The 22,909-nt window shown below is 40.3% G+C and overlaps 1 protein-coding gene across 4 annotated transcripts in view; it reads left to right on the top strand.

Annotated features, from left to right (window-relative positions):
* Positions 1-22,909, top strand: part of LOC121292685 (protein only RNase P catalytic subunit) — a 101,002-nt gene that overhangs the window by 60,636 nt on the left and 17,457 nt on the right. For all 4 annotated transcript variants that reach the window (XM_041214969.1, XM_041214968.1, XM_041214967.1 and 1 more), the window contains one exon: positions 18,118-18,266. In XM_041214969.1, coding sequence (XP_041070903.1) covers positions 18,118-18,266 — 149 coding nt within the window. The remainder of the gene's footprint in view (positions 1-18,117; positions 18,267-22,909) is intronic.

Below are 22,909 nucleotides of genomic sequence, written 5' to 3'. Positions count from 1 at the left end.
ACTGCAGCGGTTCAAGAAGGCAAGCTCACCACCTCAAGGGCAATTAGGGTTGGGCAATAAAAATGCTGGCCTAGCCAGTGATGCCCATGCCCTGTGAAACAATAGAAAAAAAAGAGTTTGCCTTCCCACATCAATTGGAAGGCCATCAATGTGCTTTGAGAATGGACATGAATACTCTCCATTTGCCCAGATGAGTACAGTGCCAACAACACTCAAGAAGTTTGACACCATCCAGGGCAAAGCAACCTGCTTGAGTGGCACCCCATCCACAAACATTCACTCCCTCCTCCACTGACACACAGTGGCAGCAGTGTGCAAGATGCACTGCAGGAACAGCCAAGCCTCGTTAGACAGCACCTTCCAAACCCAAAACCACTATCATATAGAAGGACAAGGGTAGCAGACAGATGGGAACACCACCACCTGGAAGTTCCCCTCCAAGCCATTCACCATCCTGACTTGGAAATATATTGCCATTCCTTCACTGTCACTGAGTCAAAATACTAGAACTCCTCCCAGCCTAACAGCACTGTGGATGTACCTACATTCTGGATACAAAGTGTTCAAGAAAGATAACAAAGAAAGAAAAGGGAGATGGGTGGTGGTAGTGATTGATGAGAGCATTGAAGTGCTGGAGAAAGAGGATGTCCCACAGGGTTCAAGGACATAATCTATTTGGCTAGAACTAAGGAGAAAAAGGTGTGATTACATAGCTTGGTGTAGTTTTTGGCCACCAACTAATGGAAAGGATGCAGCAGAACAAACTTACTAGGAAATTACAGAGAGATGCAAACATGACAGTACAATGGGGGACTTTAATTACCCAAATTTAGGCTGGGATAGTAGTAGTATAAAGGGCACAGAAGGGCAAGAGTTCTTAGAATGTATTCAGGAAAATTTTCTACAATATGTTTCCAGTCCACTGAGAAAAGAAGCACGCTAGGCCTGGTTCTTGGGAATTAGGTGTGTCAAGTGTCAGTAGGAGAACATTTAGGGAACAACAATCATTATATCAGTAGGTTTAGGCTGATTATGGAAAAAGACAAAGAACAATCCAGAGAAAAAATAATTAGCTGGGGGAAAGCCAACTTTAATGGGGCAAAAACAGATCTGGGCCGAATAAACAAGAGTCAAAAGTTGGCAAGAGAAATGGTAGCCGAACAGTGGGCTACATTCAAAGAGAGAGTTCAAGCACAGTCAAGGTATATTCCCTTGAAAAGAAAAAGTAGGGCAAACAAATCTAGAAATCACTGGATGACAAAATTAGAAATTAAGAAAAGCAAAAAAAGATATACTTATGACAGATGTCAGTTAGAAAGTACAATTGAGAGCCAGGCTGAATATGGAAATTTCAGAGGGGAGGTGAAAAAACAAATGAAAGAAACAGAGGAAGTATGAGAAGAGACTGGCAGCCAACATTAAAAAGAATCCCAAAGTCTTCTATAGGCATATAAATAGTAAAAGGGTGGTAAAAGGAGTAGGGCCAATTAGGGACAAAAAAGGGGATTTACGCATGGAAGTAGGGAGCATAGCTGAGGTATTGAATGAATGCTTTGCACCTGCCTTTACCATGGAAGAAGATGCTACCCAGGCCCTGATGAAAGAGGAGGTAATTCAGGCACTGGAAAGATTTAAAACTGATGATGAGATATTGGATCATGAGAGGTCTGGACAGATTAGATACAGAGAAACCGTTCCCACTCATAAAAGAATTGAGAACAAGAGGGCACAGATTTAAGGTCATTTGCAAAAGCAGCAGAAACAATATGAGGGAACACTTTTTCACACAGCAATTAGTTAAAGTCTGAAATGCACTTTCTGAGTTGGTGGATCAGGTTCATTCAAGGCTATCAAAAGGAAATTAGACTGTTATTTGAAAAGAAACAATGTTCAGGATTATGGGAAGAAGGCAAGAAAAGGACACTAAGTAAATTGCTCATTTGGAGAGCTGGTGCAGACAACGATGGGCTGAATGGCCTCCTGCACTAAAATTTCTGAGATTCTGTGGGTGTGCTCATACAAGGAATGCAGAAAGTTAGCATGCAGGTACAGCAAATACTTTGGAAGGCAAATGGCATGTTGGCCTTTATTGCAAAGGGATTGGAGTATGGGGATAAAGAAGTCTTGCTAGAGTTGTACATGAGTTTAATGAGCCCACATCTAGAATAGTGTGTGCAGTTTTATTTTGTGTATTTAAAGAAGGATATACTTGCATTGGATGCAGTACAGCAAAGGTTCACTAAGTTGGTCCCTGGAATGAGGTGGTTGTCCTCTGATGAGACGCTCAGTAAATTGGGTCTATATTCTCGAGTTTAGAAGAATGAGAGGTGATCTCATTGAAACATTCAAGATTCTGAAGAGGATTGATAGAGTAGATGTAGATTATTTCCGCTGGTTGGGGAATAAACACGGGTCATTGTCTCAGGATAAGGGGGCAATTATTTGGGATTGAGATGAGAAGAAATTACTCAAAGGGTTGTGAATCTTTAGAATTCTCTACCCTTGAGGGTTGTGGATGCTCCATCATTGAATACATTTAAGGCTGGGATAGACAGATATTTGGTTTCTTGGAGTCAAGGAATATGGGAAGCGGGCAGGAAAGTGGAGTTGAAGCCCAAGGTCAGCCATGATCGCATTGAGTGGAGCAGACTATAACAGCCATATGGTCTATTCCTGCTCCTATTTCTTGTGTCACCTTTGCTTCCTGCCATTGAGCCAATTTTGGATCGAACCTAACATTTTCCCTTGGATCCCATGGACTTTTACTTTTTTGACTCATCTGCCATGTGGGGCCTTGCTAAAATCCATGAAGACAACATCGAATGTGCTATCCTCATCAACTCCCCACCCACCTCCCCTTGTCATTTCCTCTCAAAATTCAATCTATTTAGACAATACCTTCTCTAACAAATCTCTGCCCTTCATTAATCCGCACCTTTCTAAATGACTATTTATATTGCTGTTCAGAACTTTTTCCAGTGATTTTCCCATCAGTGAAGTCAGGCTGATTTTACATAAGGAATATAAATAGGAGCTGGAGTAAGCCATTTGACACCTCAAGCCTGCTCCCTTGTAGATCAAAAATCTGTCTAACTCAGCCTTGTATATATTCAATGACCTAGCCTCCAATGCTCTTTCGGGTAATTCCAAAGATTAATGACTCAGAAGAAAATCTTCTTCACCTCTATCTTAAATGGATGGCCCCTTATTCTGAAACTGCACCCACTAGTTCTAGATCCACCCCACGATGGGAAGCATCCTCTCAGCATCTACCCTGACAAGCCCCCTCAGAATCTTAAATGTTTCAATAAGTTCACCCTTATTCTTTTAACCTCCAATGAGTATAGGCCCAACTTGCTCAATTCTTCCTCAAAAGACAACCCTTTCCTCCCAGGAATCAACCTAGTGAACCTTCTCTGAACTGCCTCTGATGCAAATATATCCCTCCTTAAATAAGGAGACCACAACTATATGCCCTGTACGTTTGTGGCAAGATTATCCTACTTTTATACTCCATCCCGCTTACAGCAAAGCTAACATTCCTGTCACTTTCCGAACTACTTGTTAACTTTTTGTGATTCAGATGCAAGAATACCCAGATCCCTCTGTATCCCAACATTCTGTAGTTTCTATTTAAATATTTTTCTTTTCTAATCTTGCTACCAAAGTGAATAACCTCACATTTCACACATTATATTCCATCTGCCAAATTTTTGTTGACTCACTTAACCTATCTATATCCCTTTGCATTTTCTTTGTTCCCCTCCCAACTTGCTTCCCTATGTATCTTTGTATTGGCAGCAAATTTATACTCTGTCCCTTTGTCCTTCATCAGTTGAGGCCCAAGCACTGATCCCTCTGGCACTTCATTACAGCCTGCCAATGTGAGAATTTATTCTGACTGTTTCCTGTTAGTTACCCACTCCTCTAACCAGGCTAATATATTATCCCCAACACAGTTCTTATCTTGTATGCTCTTACCTTTAATGTGGTACCTTATTGAATGCCTTTTGGAAGTCCAAATAGACAATGCCTATCCATTTTCCTTTATCCATCCTACTTGTTGCATGCTCAAAGAAGAAGAACAGCAACTATATTTATCTGGCCCCTTTAATGGATTCCCTTCAGAGGAGCATTATAAAACAGAGTATGACACTGAGCCCCATAAGGCGATATTAAGTGAGGTGACCAAAAGCTTGGTCAAAAAGATAGATTTTAAGAAGTGTTTTAAAGGAGGAAAGCGAGGTAGAGTGGTGGTAGAGCTATAGGGAAGGAATTCCAAAGCTTTGGCCTAGGCAACTGAAGACATGGGCACCAATGGTGGATCAGTAATAATTGGAAATGCACAAGGGTCCAGAATTAGAGGAGCACAGATATCTTGGAGGGTTGCGGGTATGGAAGACTATTAAGATAGGGAGTGGCAAGACTATGAAGGGATCTAAGAACAAGGATGAGGATTTTAAAATCAAGACGTTGCTTGATCAGGAGCCAGTGAAGGTCAGCAAGCACAGGGCATATAAGGAAACAGGGTTTTCTGCAAGTTAAGACGAGTGCAACAGAGTTTTGGATAACTTAAAGTTTACAGAGGATAGAATGTGGGAGACCAGCCAGAAATGCATTGGAATAGGTGAGTCTAGAGCTAACAAAGGCATAAATGAGGGTTTCAGCAGCAGATGAGCTGACACAGTGAAGTCAAGCGATGTTACAAAGGTGGAAACTGATGACACAGCATGAGGTCAGGAGCTCATCTCCAGATCAGATGTGACACCAAAGTTCTGAACAGTCTGGCTTAATCTCCGACTTGCCAGGAAGAGGGATGGAATCGATAATTAGGGAACAGAGTTTGAAGCAGGAACCAAAAACAATGTGTTCAATCTTCCCAACATTTAATTGGAGGAAATTTCTGTTCATCCAGCACTCTCAGATGAGCAGTCTGATAATTTTTCAACAGTGGAGGAGTTGAAAGAGGAGGTGGTGAGGTAGGTCTGGATGTCATTAGTGTACATGTGAAAACTAATGCCATATTTTCAGATGATATCTCCAAGGGGCAGCATGTAGATATGAAATAGGAGGGAGCCAAGGATTGATCCTTGGGAACATCAGATGTAATGGTACTGGAGTAGAAGGAGAAACCATTGCAAATGATCCGTTGGCTATGATTTGATAAATAAAAGTGGAATCATATGAGAGCAGTGCCGCAGCTGGATGACAGAGGGGAGGCGCTAAGGACTCTTGGGGGGACAGTAGGGGGAGCAGGATCAGATTCTCTGGCTACAATTAGATAGAGAAGAATGGAACCAGGTTAGAGCAATCCCACCCAGCTGAGCGACAGTGGCGAGGTGTTGGAGTGGAGTAGTGAGGTCAGCCTTGTCAAAGGCTGCAGACAGGGTGAGAAAGAGGAGCAGGGAAAGTTTACTTTTGTCATAGTCACATAGGATGTCATTTTGTCTTTAGTAAAGAACTGTTTTATTACTATGGCAGGGGCATAAACCTGATTGGAGGGATTCAAACATGGAGTCCTGGAAAGATAGGAACGGATTTGGGAGATGACAAAACATTCAAGGACTTTGGATAGAAAAGAGATGTTGGAGGATGGGATAGTAGTTTGCAAGTGTGGAAGGGCTCACAGGTTGGTTTTTTGAGGAGAGAAGTGATGACCGCAAGCTTAAAGGAGAAAGGAACAACAACTGAAGAGAGTTTACAGTTTACAATATCGGCTAATATAGGTGCTAGGAAGAGAAGTTAGGTGATTAGCAATTTAGTGGAAATAGGATCAAGGGAATAGGAGGTGCATCTCATGAACAAGATAAGTTCAAAGAGGGCATTAGGAAGAAAACTAGAGAAAGATGCAAGTTCAGGGCTAGGGCAAAGAGGAGCATTGAAGGAAGTATCAAAATAGTATTAAACTTTAAAGAAAAAGTATATAATTGTGCAAAGTTAGGTGGAAGGCCAGAAGATTGGACAGAATATAAGGAACAGCAAAGGATGACTAAAAGACTAATAAGGAGGGAAAAATTAGAATATGAGAGAAAGCTAGCCAGAAATATAAAAACAGATTGTAAGAGTTTCTATACATATTTTAAAAAGAAACAAGTTAACTAAGTGAGCATTGATCCTATGAAAAGTGAGTCAGGAGAATTGATATTGGAAAACAAGGAAATGGCAGATGAATTGAACAGGTATTTTGTATCAGTCTTCATTACAGAGGATACAAGTAACATCCCAGAAGCAGCTATAAATCAGGAAATGGAAGGGAGGGAGGAACTCGGGAAAATTACAATCAGCAAAGAAGCGATACAAAGTAAATTGTTGGAGCTGCGGGCTGACAAGTGCCTGGGTCCTGATGGACTTCATCCTAGAGTCTTAAAAGAAGTGACTAGTGAGATAGTTGATGCATTGGTTTTAATTTTCTGAAACTCACTAGATTTAGGAAAGGTTCCATTGGTTCAGATTGGAAGATAGCAAATGTAACCCCATTATTCAAAAAAGGAGAGAGACAGAAAGCAGGAAACTACAGGCCAGTTAGCTTAATATTTGTTGTAAGGAAAATGATAGAAGGTATTATTAAAGAAGCTATAGCAGGACACTTGGATAAGTTCAAGGTAATCAGGCAGAGTCAACATGGTTTGGTGAAAGGGAAATCATGTTTAACCAACTTATTCGAATTCTTTGAGGAAGTAACGTGTGCTGTGATAAAGGGGAACCGGTGGATTACTGTACTTAGGTTTCCAGAAGGCATTTGATAAAGTACCAGATCAAAGGTTATTGCAGAAAATAAAAGCTCATGGTATAAGGGGTAACATGTTGACATGGATAGAAGATCGGCTGGCCAACAGGAAGCAGAGAGTAGGCATAAATGGGTCTTTTTCAGGTTGGCAAGATGTAACGAGTAGTATGCCACAGGGATCAGTGCTAGGACCTCAACTGTTTACAATTTGTATAAATCACTTGGGTGAAGGGACGGATGGGATGATTGCCAAATTTCCGACAACATAAAGATAGGTAGGAAAGTAACTTGTGAAGAGGACATAAGGAGACTACAAAAAGATATAGATAAGTTAAGTGAGTGGGTGAAGATCTAGCAAATGGAGTATAATGTGGAAAATGTGAAATTGTCCATTTTGGCAGGAAGAATAAAAGAGAAGCATATTATCTAAATGGTGAGAGATTGCAGAGCTCTGACATGCAGAATGATCTGGGTGTCTTAGTGCATGAATCACAAAAGGCTAGTATGCAGGCACAGCAAGTAATTAGGAAAGCTAATAGAATATTATCATTTATTGCGAGGGGAATTGATTACATAAGTAGGGAGGTTCTGCTTCAGATATACAGAGCATTAATGAGACCACATCTGGAGCATGTGTACAGTATTGGTCACCTTATTTAAGGAAGGATGTAAATGGATGAAAATAGCGAGCAGTTTTAGCAGATGACAGTAAGATCCAGCAGTGTTTTAAATAGTCCAGCCAGATCTGGCCAATTAACTTACTCTAATTAATTTGTCAAACACTATTTACCAGTCATAAAATCAGCACAATCAACTTGGTTGTCTTATGATTTTCTAAATGCCCTGCTACTACTTCCTTAATAATGGATTTCAGCATTTTCCCAAGGACAGATGTTAGGCTAACTAGCCTATAGTTCCCTGTCTTCTGTCCTCCTCCTTTCTTGAATAGGAGCTTGGCATTTGCAGTTTTCCAATCCTCTGGGACCTTTCCAGAACCTAGGAAATTTTAGAAGATTACAGTCAAAGGAACCATTATCTCTGTAGCCTTTCCTTTTAAGACCGTAGGGTGCAGACTATTAGTTCTTGGGGATATTTCAGCCCTTAGTCCCATTAGCATTCCTAAGTTCTTTTTCTCTAGTGATACTGATTGTTTTAAGCTCTTCCCTTCCCTTTGCCCCTTCATTTTCTATTATTGGGATTCGTTTAGTGTCTTCTACTGTGAAGGCAAAATCCTGTTCAAAGTCTCTGCCATTTCTTTGTTTCCCATTATTAATTCCTCAGTCTCATCAACTAAGGGGACCAACATTTATTTTGGCTACTCTCTTCCTTTTTGTAAACTTTTAGAAGCTCTTACTTTCTGTTTATATATTTCTTGCTAGTTTACTCTCATATTCTAATTTCTCCCTTTTTTATCATCATCCTTTACTGATTTATAAAATTTTCCCAATCTTCTGGCCTACCACTAATTTTATACCATCCTTAACTTGCATATTTGCCCAAACATGGTTCATTCTTTTCCGAGATTTTACTCGGTCTGTACCTTTGTCCCTTATTAAACCAAATTGAAAAGATTAGTTTAATGAAGGGTGGTGCAATAGACACTCAATAGATGCACATTCAGGGCTGAGGCACAGAAAAACCTAGGGGAGTTTTGTCTTGTGGGAAAGAGGCAGTCCCTGAAATAGTGATAAACTTCAAACTTGTAAAAACTGCCTTGAGACATGTTTGAGATGCAAACTTGCGTGCTTGAAATTCTCTTGATAATTAGCAATAATGTCAATGGCTGATCAGTGAATATGTGATGTATGGTAACTTTAAAGTGCCAGAATTTGAGTTGCATTTCTCAAATACAAAAAAAGTCAATTGACATGGAAACACCATGCAAATTGGTCTTGATTTAGTAATAAACCTTTTGCAAGCTAGACTTGATGGCAAATGTCAGTTTTACATTAATCATTGCGCTGCAAGGCAAAACAGTGTACATAGTGTGCCCACTATTCATGTTCCCAAATAAATGGAAAATTCGTCAGATTTATATTTCTGTTACAGATTTAGTTCTCTGATGACTAGTTGCAGTTTACACCATAGTAAAGAGTTTAATTTCCGTCACTGTCTTGTTGTCTGAAAACGGTACTTCCCCCGATCATCTCTAAATGTGTCACTAACTGCAACATGTCATGGTGCGTATTCTTCATGAAAATTGAAGGGGGCCAATTTGACTTTGGGCAACCATCCAGCAGAGGCCACCAGCCTGTATCAAGTGTAGATTCGGCTGTGATTTTGAGGTATCTGCCTTATTTACTTCAGACCTTGTTTTTTGCAAAAATATACTTTTTTCGTAAAATATCTGAAATATAAATTACAAAACATTTCAAAATGGCTATCACAAAAAGTGCAATAATATTCAAGTTTTCCACACAAATCATGTCACACCCTGAGATGCTTCAATACAATCAAGGAACATTAAAGACTTTTCAAAATGGTCATAACAGACAGTCAGCCAGCACATTGGTACTTAAGTTGTCTACATAGATCATGTTGCACTCTGAGCTGCTTCCATATAATTGTCTTACGTGTAATATTCGCTGCATACATTCATTGTCATACAGCCCAAGGGGTCTATACAATTTCCAATCCCTCAGTGCACTATGGCAGAAAGGTCTTAGACAGCAAACTTTCCCCATTGCACCTCAGAGGCGGCTGCCCCAAGCTTTAGTGCGTCTCTCAGCACGTAGTCCTGGACCTTGGAATGTGCCAGTCTGCAATGCTCAGTTGGGGACAACTCTTTGCACTGAAAGACCAAAAAATTTCACGCAGACCAAAGAGCGTCTTTCACCAAGCTGATGAACTTTCAGCTGCAGTTAATGTTTGTCTTGATGTGTGTCCCTGGGAACAGCCTGAAGAGCACAGCGTCCTGTGTCACGGAATTGCTTGGGATGAACCTCGACAAAAGCTACTGCATCTCTCTCCAGACCTTCTTTGCAAAGGCACATTCAACAAGGAGGTGAACAATGGCCTCTTCCCCACTATAGCCACCTTGAGGGCAATGTACAGAGGAGGTGAGACTCCTGGCATGTAGGAAGGATCTGACGGGGAGGACCTTTCTCACCACCAGCCAAGCTACACCTTGGTGCTTGTTGGAAAGTTCTGGCGATGAGGCATTCTGCTAAATGACTTTGATAATCTGCTCATGGAGCCATCCCACAAGATCCACCATCTCTTTTTTCCACAGGGCCTCTAGGAAGTTACATGCCAACCACTGCCTGACGGACTTGTGGTCAAAGGTGTTTCTCTGTCCCGAATGACCAGCCTGGAAGTTGGCACTGGAAGGCTGTGGAGTGTCTAATGGATAGCTCAATACAGCTCACCAATTGAGGCAGACCAATGTCAGTGCTCCAGCCACCAGCAAGGTTGGTATGGGGAGAAGCAGGTGGAGAAAGTCGCAATCATGGGGAGTTGCAGTCCTATCCTTGCAGCAGTCTAGACTATTTTTGGGGACCTCTTCAACCCCAACACCTGGTTGGAGTGTGTGCATGATCTGAATGCTTTCGATTTAAAATGACTTGATTTGCATATTAAAAGAGGCGAGTATTCAGTAATAGGATCCTTTCAAAATGTCAGCAACAGCTTTGTCAGTAAGGCTACTGGGGGGTTGCTGTCCTGTGGCCTTATCACCAGATCTTAGCAGTGAAAATTTACCTCAGCGCGTTGAATTGCGGAACTTATTTTAAATCCTTTTTGTATTTGAAATGTCTGGGATTCTGTCCACAGTGCATTTTATATCCATTTCACTGGATGTATGGTGCAGCATAATCCTTTACTACTATACTTTTGCTAAATGTGTGATTGCGTTTTGATAATTTCACGAAAATCAGCAGTACACATTGGAGGTGATATCAAGCTGAAGCAGTGTTCTCATACCATTAGACACGCATTGTGCACAGTCTTTTTTTTCAACTTCAAATCAAATTAAAGCAGTAAGTTAGCTGAAGTTTGTAGACTAGGAAAGTTCCAAGTTCAGTTTCACGTAGGCCCACTATTGTCAAATATACTAGATAGGGAGGCTTATGTGAAGAATGGGACGTTAATTATAGGGTGACCAGATTTTTAGAAGTCATAACCAGAAAACATTAAGCCTTGGGGAAAGCAGGGCTCTGTGATGATTGCCATGTTGGGTGATCAATGGCAGGAGTCTGGGGGTGGGGCAGTTGAAAGCCAGAGGTCCTGTGATGTCATCTTCCAGAATATGTCCAGGCAGAGTTGGCAGCCCTATTAAGACATCCATTTATTGAAGACAGGAGTTATATACCACAGATTTTAGTTTCAATTACATTTCTGTCTTATTTTCTTTAAAAAACTGAACCAAAGCTTTGTTTGTCACTTCCATTCAGCTTTAACTTTACTGTGCAAATGCACAACGGTAGGACCGATCTCCACTTAAAGCCTCGTTTATTTTCATACAATGGGTTCTAACAGTAAAATAGACATTTTGTGTGTCTTTTGAGGAAGGTGTGATGATGGTCTGACAACACATTGGCATTAAAGGGGTCAAGCTGATTGTTGTGAGCATACAAGGGTAAACTCACTTTGTCTTCATTGGATGCTTCCAACAGGCAGCATTAGTTGAGAATTATTGCTACAGATGGGAAAGGCCATTTAGCCCATCTAAATTAATTTGTGTTAGCTAATTTGTTATTTGATGGTGTTGGTCTAGGAAGGATGTTGGCTTGGGTATAGGGATGTACATGACTAAAAAAGACCATTGCATCCACTGGTTAGGACTTAGATGGAGATAAGAATGGTCCCCTTTGCTGGGTTCCATTCTGGGTACCACACTGTAGGAAGGGTGACAGCTGCAGAAGTGATTTACTAGAATGACACAAGGATCAAAGACTTCAGTCATGTGGATAAAGTGGGATTGTTCTCCTTTTAAGAGGATATTTAGTAGATGTGTTCAAAATCATGAAGGGTTTTGATGGAGTAAATAGGGAGAAACTGTTTCTTGTGGCAGGAGTGGTTGATAACCAGAGGACACAGAATGAAGGGAATTGGCAAAAGCAAAAGAACCAAACATGACATGAGGGAAAGAAAATCAGGCAGGGATTTGTTATGAGCTGGAATACTACCTGAAAAAAAATGATGGCTGCAGATTCAATAGCAACTTTCAGAAGGCAATTGGATAATTACTTGAAGAAAAAGATGGGAAAGAGCGAGTAGGGGAGTGGGATATAATTGCATAGCTCTCTAAAGAGCCAATAAGGTGCAACGGGCTGAATGGCCTCTTCTGTGCTGTATTAGTTCATGATTCTTTATTTTATGATGAGAGGCACCAATTCTGAATAAGTATTGAAGCTTTTGGTGAATTTCTATCATTAATAACAGATCCCAGCACTCAGCCTGTGATCCCAACTCTGCCTCTTTTCCTGCTCACTGTCTACTTTTGTATTTGGGGGTTGGATGGCCTATAAATCAATCGTGATCCTTAAAAATCATTAAATGAAACAAATGTCCACCCATGTTAGGAACCCCTGAATGGAACAGCGGAACAAAAACATAAATTTTACTGGAAATGTGCCCTCTGGACAGAGCCTTTCCCAATTACCAAGCTTTTGAGGCCGTTAATGACTTTAGAGATTATAATTTTTTTTACAAGAAACAGTTGAAGCAGTTTTTTAAAAATCTATGTGTAAAGAGGTAGCCAGCTTGCAATTTCTGAAACACAGTAAAACCAGTTTACATCAATGGATGTTAAAAACTCCCTTTTAATTGAAACCCCGCCCTTCTCTCACCACCCGCTTCTCTCAAAGCTTAGGCGAAGCAAATTAATCGCAGGGTGACGCAGCAGCCCATGTGCAGTAGTCTGCACAGACCCGCATGTCAGACTCGCTTTCTGCAGCCCACGGAAAAGTTTCTTTTATATATATATATATATATATAAGATATTTCAGCATTTGTACAAGATCTTTAATTGTGGTGAGCAGGATCTGCGTGAACGAACGTTCAGACTCTTAGCGACAGTCCAGTCAAGCCCCGTTGACCTAGCTAGCCCAGTTTGCTGGCTTTGCCCGAGCAGCAATTCCTGGATTCCATCACGTCCCCTTTTGCTTCCAAAACCTTGGAGGCAAGCTTGCACTTCTCCCGAGTTGTAGGACATACATTCACCTTGAGTGACCCAGAGCTATGTGGGAGAAATTTGTTAAATTCAGCGAGAAGCTGGAAACTAGCCAACGTACCTTGACGTGATTAAAAAAAAGGGAGGGGCCGTAGTGGAGTTGAAAATCCGGGCATTTGAGCAATCCGGAAAAACTGTCGGGACACCGGGAAGTTTAGTGAATGTCCCGGCTAAACCAAGATCACCGTAGCTCATTGAGGCATCTGAGGATGACCTGTGCTGTGAACCTGCGTCCAACAAGAATCAGTGCATTTAGTAGAGGGTGGGAAAGGACAAATTGATTGAATGGACGAATCGCTAGAAAGTAAAGTTTAAGAATTGGTGGAAAGCATTACTGCTGAGCCCAAACCTGCCCTGAATAATCAAATCCCACTGTAAAGTAATAAACCTGCGCATTCCGCTTCTTGAAAGAGATGTTAATTCAGCGCAAGCCAAAAGTCAAACCCTGGCTTCTAAGGCTTAGTTAATTTGCGTAGTGAGCAACCAAGAAAAACCCAAACACTTTTATCTGAGTAACTGGCAGATGTCCTTTATCAATTATTTCTCTATTCAATTTTTTGATACGTATAGCACCATTAACATCAAAACAGTTCAAAGCACTTCACAGTTTGTAGCATAGTGACCGTTAGGCAACACTTCCATAAAATTAATTTTAAGCTAATGACAATTCTCAACTCACCCTTAAAACAATAATAATGAATGGTTTTGTGGCCTGTAAATTTATTTTTATCCCTACCCATTGCATAAACCCAGCACCTGATTAATATCTTGAGTAATCTCATTATTGACTGTTATTGGTCCTTGTTAGGATTCTTTTAAAATAAAACAAAGTAATTACTTGTCCACTTTTAGTTTGGATATGTATTTCAATGATTTACATATTAATGAAGGGACAGAATAATGGTTATAATGAAGGTTAATGACAAACAAAGCACGGATTTGGCAGAAATAAAAACAATCCTTGTTGATGAGGTGGTTTTAAAGAAAGTGTTGAAGGAGGAGAGAGAGATAGCGAGACAAAGATTTGGGGAGGGAATTCCAAAGCTTGGGGCTGAGATAACTGAAAGTGCAGCCACCAATGGTGGAACAATTAAAATCAGGATAAAAACAGAAAATGCTAGAAAAATTCAGCAGGGCTGGCAGCATCTGTGGAGAGTTAATGTTTCAAGTCCAAAATGACAGTTCTTCGGAATTGAAGAGAGGTAGAAAGGTGGGCTTAATACTGTTCAGAAAGGGGATGAGGGTTCAGGTGGAACAAAAGGGAAGGTCAGGCATAGATTAGAGGGTGGAGGAAATTAAATACCAAAGATGTCACTGAACAAGTGGCAAAGGGAATGGTAATAATAAAGAAACAAAGCATTGGCTAGAGTAGGTGTAAATAGCAGAACAATATCAGCTCGGTCAGAAAGCAAAAGCATGAAAACAAGATACAAGCTGGCACTTGGGGAGAGAAATAAAAATCAAAAAAGAGGACAGAGCTCATGGTCTGAAGTTGTTGAACTGAATGTTGAGTCCGCAAGGCTGTTGTAAAGTGCCAAATCAGAAGATGAAATGCTGTTCCTCCAGCTTGCGTTGGGCTTCACTGGAATATTGCAGCAGGCCAAGGACCGAAATATGAGCATGAGAGTAAGATGGTGAATTGAAATGGCAAGCAACTGGAAGGTCAGCGTCATGTATTGTTTCACATTTCCAGAATCTACAGTATTTTGTTTTTAATTAAAATCAAGATGTTTCCACAACCGGTCCCCAGGTGAGGCCCCCCCAATTTGTTATGATCCCGGACGAGATGCCCCAAATTGTTAACTTCCGGAACGGGACCCCATGCTCTGTGGTGAGGAGGAATGAGCTAGCTTCCCTTCTTTATTCAACCCCCTCAGTTGCTCGCAACAAGGTTAATGTAAAAAGGATCCCTTCCCTCCTGGATACATTTACCCAGTCCAAATGTATTTATGCTTTAGAAGGAGCCAACTTAACCAGACTTTCTTGAGTCAAAGAAAGAGTAAGTTTATTAGTTACTAAAAAACCCAAGAAAAAGATACTAAAAATGTAACGCACATACAGACATATCAGAAATGAGAAGTTTGTTCATTTTTAAACTAAAAGTTAAAAAAGATATATAAAGCACTCTTTGGCTTGTCCGTGAGGAGTAGATGGCAAAATATTACGGTCGTTAAGTTGGATAATTCAGTTAGAGCTGACTTTGGCAGTTGGTTTGGAGACACTTGGTTTGCAGATTAGCTGAAGGAGTTTTCCTGTTTCCTTGTTGACTGTGGCTTTGCCTCCAGCCAGAGAGAGAGAAGACTTTTATCTGCAAGTTGCAGGGATGTCTAGTTGCTGTTCTTCTGCTGTGATCTTTATAGCACACACTAGCACACCAGAACTAGAACACATGGTTCAGACTTGTAGCTAGCTTTTAACCCCTTTTCTTGTGTATTCCTGGAAGGGACAAACAGCCATGTCTTTTGTCCAGAATCTGCTTTCTTTCAACTCAGATCTTGTCCACATTCTGAGACGTAACTCCACAGGAGATGGTTTATGCAGAGATGGTAATCAGTCTCCATTGTCTCTGCAACCAGAGGAGATTAAAGTTCAGTCTTTTGCATTGCATTTCTTCTTTTCAAGTGTCCCTGTCTGAAGTAGGCCTTGACGTTTTTAGGTGCAACATTCCATGCTCTCAACTAGTTGGTCAAGTATAATCCACAGAGGAATTTTCCAGAAAATGATTACTTTATGCTTTTGCTTGTATGTCCCTTTTTTAAAAAAATACATGTCTTCCTCAAAGGGTTCAATATGCCTATTAGTAATTTGGGCTATGACCTGCTGTCATGATGATGTGCAAGAGGCCAGAATTGGAGGAGCACAAAGATCTTGGATATTGTAGTGCTGGAGATGGTTACAGGGATAGGGAGAGGTGAAGCCATGGAGGGATTTGAAAACAAGGATGAGAAGGTACAGAAACAGTAGTTCCAAGATGATAACTCACTCACTCTAAGCAATTACGGGCCATTTTCTGAAATAGATCATAAGGCTCTATAGAAGTTATTGTCTTGCACAGTTGCTTTTTAATAAATACTTATGCTGTAATAACGATTCGTATTGAGACCAAAACTTAGAAATTACTCCTACCCATAGTGTTAGACGAATACTTAATACATTCATATGATACTCCTTTATCTAGATTTTAACCAGTTAAAATAGTGGATGAAAGTTTGTCATAGTGATTATTGTTATTTTTAAAGCTGTTTCTCCTGCAATCAGTGTCAAAGACCTTACTCGTAAGTAATTCCTTGGTCTCTCTGGCGGAATTGGTCTTTGCACTGTACATATATTGATAACTGGGGTTGTCCAGAAACTTTTGTTCATGTAATAGTGTAACTTGGGCTTAAAACTGCAAATAACACTTCCATACGTGCGTGCAGCTTAGAACTTTCTTCCACAGATGTCAATTGATGCTAGATCAATTGTAAATTTTAAATTTGAGATGGATAAATATTTGTCATATAAAAATATTAAGGGATTATGGGGAAAAGGCAGATTCATGGAGTTAGGTTGCAGATCTGTCATGATTTTATTGAACGTGGAACAGGTTCGAGAGGCTAAATGGTCTACTCCTGTTTCTATTTTAGGTTTATTAAAAACAAAAGTTAACAGTAACAAAGTGAATAAAGCAATCAATGCATTTGGCGCAAGATTTCTAATATCTCCTCAAAACAAAAACAATAATATTGACGCTTTGCTAACTCTCCTAGTAATAGTAAAACTGGACCAGTTTGTACATGAGGGTTTGTCCATTAACAAGAATTCTTCAGCCTTTTTTGTGAGCTCTGAAGAATTGGCAGAAAGCAACAACTTGAATTTTCAAAGAGCTATAATGTACACGACATCCCAAGTGACATTGTAAAGTAATAAGAGGAATTGATATCAGGCCATGGGAGATGGGTTAGATAAAGATTAACTCAAAAGAATAGGTTTTGAAATTATTTTAAAAGAGGGTGGAGAGATGAATGGGTTTTAGAATGGAATTCAGAGACCAGGGCCAAAGGGACTGAAAGCTTTCTGACAGATCTCAGTGCAAAGCATGTGAGTGTACACAAGACCCCAGAGGCAGAGAACCTGTGAGCAGGTCCAGAGAGCAGAAATATTGCTCGGTTGCTGAGTAACATAACCGTATTTTGTGAGTTGCTGAACACCTTCAGTAGTGAAGCAGCCCATGCTATGTTACTGCAGGTCTTGGACAACAGACAAGCTTGAAATGGCTAGTAGCAAATAACATTTACATCATACAAGTGCCAGGCAGTGACTATCGCCAATAATAAAAATTCCAACTACCTTCCCCCACTTTCAACAGCACTTTCACTATTGATCAGAAGCTTAACTAGAACAGTTATGTCAACACCGACTACAAAAGTAGGAAGAGGATGAGTATACTAAGGGCTCATGCAACTGAGAAACCCAACACCATTCAAGACAGAGCAATTTGCTTGATTGAACCCCCCCACGCACCCATCATTGAACTCAACATACACCCCCTCTATTGCCAACACCACATAGCTGAATCTGAACTCCCTATACATACATTGCAAGAACTCACCAAAGTTTCTCTGAAAGCAACTCTTGCACAATCTCTACTGTTGAGAAGGGAATGTCATGAGAATATATTGCTGACTTGGATAAATATTACTATTCTTTCAAAGCTGTTGAGTCAATATTCTGGAATTCCCTATCTAACCTCAGACAGTTGTGCTGCAAGATAAAAGCCCACCATCACCTTTTTAGGGCAACATCCTGAGGGAAAGTGAATTTAAAAAACAGTATGTCACTGACTTAAATGCCCTAACAAGGCCCTTCTACAAGAGCTGATTACAAAAATTAAAACAGATACAAAGAATTGCATTTTATACTGGAATTCAATCATAATTTCTCCCAGGAAAACACTATTCCAAAAGTCAATTAACATTTTGTGTGATAAAGGTTTTAATATGAAGAAGAGCATGAGCTGATACCATTACCTGTATAAATGCTTGACATTCAGTGCTCTCCAAATGCCGCCTTTGCAAGTTTCATAACTTCCTACATGGTATTGCAACAGTGCTCAGATCATAATCGCTCTCTTTTCAAAAGAAAAAATACTTCTATATTTGTAAAGTAAATTCATAACACCTTGTGTATTAAATAGCAGACTATAACTTTACAATTTGGAACATGTTTTTCAATACAGCTTCTTGATGTAGTTTCTCACCTTGCACATCAAAACCTGCGCCTCCTTGTCCTTGGACGCAAGCACATGCTACGGGGAACACACAGCTGGGACAAAGGTCACATGGCTATCATACAGAAGTATGCTGATTGCTTCTTCACAGCAAATATGTAAGTCAAGAAGGATGTTCCATGTAGTAAGTAAACAAGGAAACTCAAAATAATGCTTTCATTGTCATTTTTTCAAAAATTGAATAATTGCGACATACATAATTGCAATTGCAGAGAAGCTGAAGCCTATGTAGACTATTTCTAACACTGTTCATTTTATAGTCTGTGGTCCCAGCCGTACAACTTATAACCCTATTAGCTTTCTTTTATAAATTTGATACTGTGTGCACCTTTTAACAAGTGATCAACTGTAACCCCCAGGTGTCTTTCTTGATCAGTTATCCTTAATAAATACTCAGCCTGGTATAAATCTAACAGAAGATATGTAATGCTATATTTGTTGGCCAGCAACCTACTGATTTGATTGAACTTGCAGTGCACCGCCTTGATAATGTAAGGAAAGTGTCATTTATTCCCTTCTATAGATCATTATGAAGATAATGAGCAGCATCAGTCATGACACAGAGCCTTTTGAAACTCTATCTGACTGAGCCACGTTCAGCTCAGTCCCAATGTTGACAACCCTTTAGCTACACGATTTCAACCAATTATTTCCACCTACCTGCATACTCAGTATAATTTTCCTTAAATCTAACATCACAAGTAATTTTTTTTTACTCTCCTGAAATCAGGTACTAAAATTTTATTGTTTTCAGTAACATTAACTCCCCTGACCACCGAAATTTAACAACTCAGTGATCACTTTTATTAGATGTTACCCCACATGAAGATCACATGGCGTCTCAGTATCATTAATGGCCCTGAGTTTTCTGTCAGCTACAAAGAAACAGCTTTCATTATGCAACTGGCATACAGTTGTCCAAAGACTTTCAACTATTTATCACCTGTTTCAATACTGAACCCTGTACAGAGGATCTGTAAATGAGGCAGTAACCAGCAATGCTCTTCAACTATTCAGATTGAAGTATCCTTACTGAATTGTCTAAATCAGGAAGTAAAAAAAATAGAAATATAAATTACATTAAAATCAAGTGCAGGAAGCAAAAAATTGGGAAATACAGATGGTATAAACAGAGAAATAAGAGACAAACAGTAAATTATCCTAATTTTATTTTTTTTAAATATTTGCAACATGAATTTTCTTCTGAAGGAATGAAACCCCACACTTCTAAAAGTATCTTTTCAGGGCCAGTGAGATTATTCAGCACTTACATTCATTTCTGTAATTATCAGTTTTGCTATTTAAAAACTTGCTCACTCCTAAATGAACCAGCCCTAACATTTTTTCATTGCCTTTAGTGCAGAACTAGTGGGAAAGTATCTCAGATTCATGCATTACAGTGATTTCAGTGCCCGGTCTATCACCAAAAACTGAAATAGTGCACGCTATGGAACAGCAGATCTCTGACAACAAATTCTGTGTTTCCGCATTTAACTGCATATGTGCAGACACCAGAAGTTGCTGTCTGATGTGATAAGGGCGAGCACTGTTAGCCTCACTATTAATATTGGAGTGACATTCAGGCCATTAAATATTAAGTTGGCAATGTGGTATATTGGGTTTGCTGTTAGACTAGTAATCTAGGGACCTGGACTAATGATCCAGGGACATGAGTTCAAATACCACCACGGCAGCTAGGGCATTTAAATTCAATTAATTAAATAAAATCTGGAATAAAAAGTTAGTGTCAGTAATAGTGAACATGAAACTATCATTGTCATAAAAACCCATCTAGTTCACTAATGTCTTTTAGGAAAAGAAATCAGCCATTTTTATCTGGTCTGGTCTACATGTGATTCCAGACCCACAGTAATATAATTGACTCTGAACTGTCATCTGAAATTACCTAGCAAGCCATTGGGTTATACTGAAGGAGGCAGCTCACCAGCACTTTCTGAAGAGCAATTGGGATGGTCAATAAATGCTGGCCTTATCAGAATACGTGAATGAATTTTTAAAAAATGATTCCTTCATACTTTCCTTAACATGCTCAATAAGGAAGCAGTTGTTAACAGTGTTAATAGATAATTCTGTCTTCCCACCATCTTAACTTGACATCCCATCATCACACCCAATAATGTATAGAAAGTTACAATCTCCCATGACAAAAGAATCATGTTCTGATTTTCTTGTATTCTGACTAGAGTTGCCTGTCTTTCTTAAACTGCTACACTAGAGACGTATAACTGGTCACATAAATTGATTTTGGATCCAGCTGTACCTGTTCAACTCTCTCCCATTAAGCAATATTTCTATCTATATTGCAGTTGTGTTCTCTTTCATAGATAAAGCTACATCTCTTTTGTGACCCAACCTTCTCTTCCTCCTTTCAGCTTCTCCCATTTTACTTTGGGTCACCACAATGCTGGTTAATCACCCTTCTCCATCTTATCCTGTCGGTCACCCACTTTTCTTTCAATCCTGCTGCATATCAGTCTCTGGCCACTTTATCCTTCTATCCGGTCTTAGGCCTTCCTCTTCTCCCTGGCAGTGCCATCTTCATCACTCACCTCACCATATGTCCTCTCTCCCTGTCCGCAGCATATGACCATACCATTTCACTCTCTTCTCAGCTACTTTCTTTAATGCTTCCACAATCTTCACTGACCTGATGTAGAAGTTCCTGATTTTGTCCTTTCTTGTCACTCCACACATCCATCTCAGCATCCGAATCTCATTAGTATCCAGTCATTGTTCCTCTCTTCTTGATGTTGCCCAAGTTTCTACACTATGTAACAAGGCCGGTCTCGTAATGTCTTATAGGTTCTTCTTTCAGTTTCAGCAGTACTTTTCTATCACACAACATTCCACTGCACTTCTTCCAGTTACCCCAACCAGAGCTAATCCGTTGCTTAATTTTTATTTCCATACTTCCTCCTTCTGCCAACGCTGTCCCCAGGTATTTGAAACTACTCACTTTCTCCAAGTCTTCACCCATAATTTTTACCCTGCCTCTTTCCCAGGCTTTTGTGACATACCTATTCCTTCAAATCCCCTGTACTCTTTCTACTGCACTTAAGATCTACCATCACCCAACCAAGCTTCAGAGATATCTCTAATATTTATTTTTTCATGGCACTTTGTGCCTCTAATTCCACTGTTTATTTCTAATATTTCTGCCATTGGCACAAAAATATTTCATGGAATCTTAAATGGTTCACCCTAAGTACCATTCCCCATTATTGGAATTCATATTGTTTTATTATTATCAGCAGCTGTCTTCTATTCCTCGGATTTGAAAACAGGGTCGGGGGTTTGGGGCGGGGGGGGGGGGGTTGCTCTTTTAGAATGTATCACATGGCCTGCCTGCCCCCAACCTGTCTTCCATTTTACAAGAGGCAGTGAGGTTCTTGGAACAGACCACCTGCCCTTGGGCTGATTGAGGCCCTTATGTGGCCAATTAATGGCCACTTAAGTGTCTTATCACGCCCCTGCTGCTATTTCACCCGCTGTGGGGGTGGCCCACGTCAAACAGGTAGCCCAGCCCAGGCTGGCATTGGGAAAGGAGGTGTACCTCTTTTGGTTCCCTGTGCTCATTGGAGGTACCTTCCCTCCCCGCCCAACCCACTCCCCTGCCCCCACAAAAGATCACCTGCCCCAGTGGCCTCACAAGCATGGCTCCCCAACCCCTTCACTCCCTTTGCTGGGGCCTGCCAGCCAGGTGCGTCCGATACCTCCAGACTTACTTTCACGCCAGCCTCCATTAGCTCCTCTTCTTTGGTTCCAGTAATGGCTACTGCTCGAACCTAACACTGCTGGGACTACAGAGCTGGCAATCCAATTGGCCAGAAGCTCTCTAAGACAGGACTCCCTCCTAGATGGGGTCACAAGTCTCACCCTTAGCTAATTAACTCCGTGCCAAACATTAAATGGCCGCAGGGCAGCCAGTACCAGCGGAGATGCATTCCCTGCTGACTCTTCAGTGGGCAGGGCAGGAAACCCCACCATCCAAAAAATCCTGCTCTGTGTCGCATTAGCCCGTCTGTGTTTTCTACATTCAGAGTCAGTTTACAGCCCCAACAAATTCTCATTTCCCTATAAGTTACTGTCCCAGTATTCCACACACTTGTTTTTTCTTAACGTTAATGCTACCTGCCAAACACTGTTGAACTTAGATCAATTAGACTTTTTCTACCATTGGTCTTGCTTTAATTCATCTACAGATTATTTTGGAGAAATTATCTTATGATCTGCTCATTTTAATATTGAGCAAATTATGTAAAATAATTCTGTAAATTCTAAGTTTTAAATATTGATCCCACTCCCAAAGAAACTTTAACAGGGTCCAATGATAAGGCAGGTGAGTAGGACTAAGTGGATAGCACTTTCAGACAGCTAGCACAGGATGATGAACAAAATGACCCCTTCCTATGTTGTAAAATTCCACAACTCAATGAAGAATGATAATGTCTTCACATTTTTTAAAGTAAGCCCCCAGCTTGACTTCTTTGTGCCAAAGTTCTGGGAAGTCCCTAGATTGGTTTCTAAATTAAAATCTTAGGCAAATTTTACAATTAGTAGATCACTTGTTTAATGGTGAATGACTTAAGACTTCGAGCATTATTGATAAATGTATCTCGGTCCATTAATGATTATTATCTGGGGGAGGGGCAGGTGACAGATAATGCAAGAAAGGGAAATAAAAATGCAAATCTTTTTCTATACATCTCCACTCAGCAGT

Source organism: Carcharodon carcharias, chromosome 20 (genome assembly GCF_017639515.1).
Source record: "Carcharodon carcharias isolate sCarCar2 chromosome 20, sCarCar2.pri, whole genome shotgun sequence".
Classification (NCBI taxonomy): domain Eukaryota; kingdom Metazoa; phylum Chordata; class Chondrichthyes; order Lamniformes; family Lamnidae; genus Carcharodon; species Carcharodon carcharias.
This window is presented reverse-complemented; position numbering and strand designations above follow the sequence as displayed.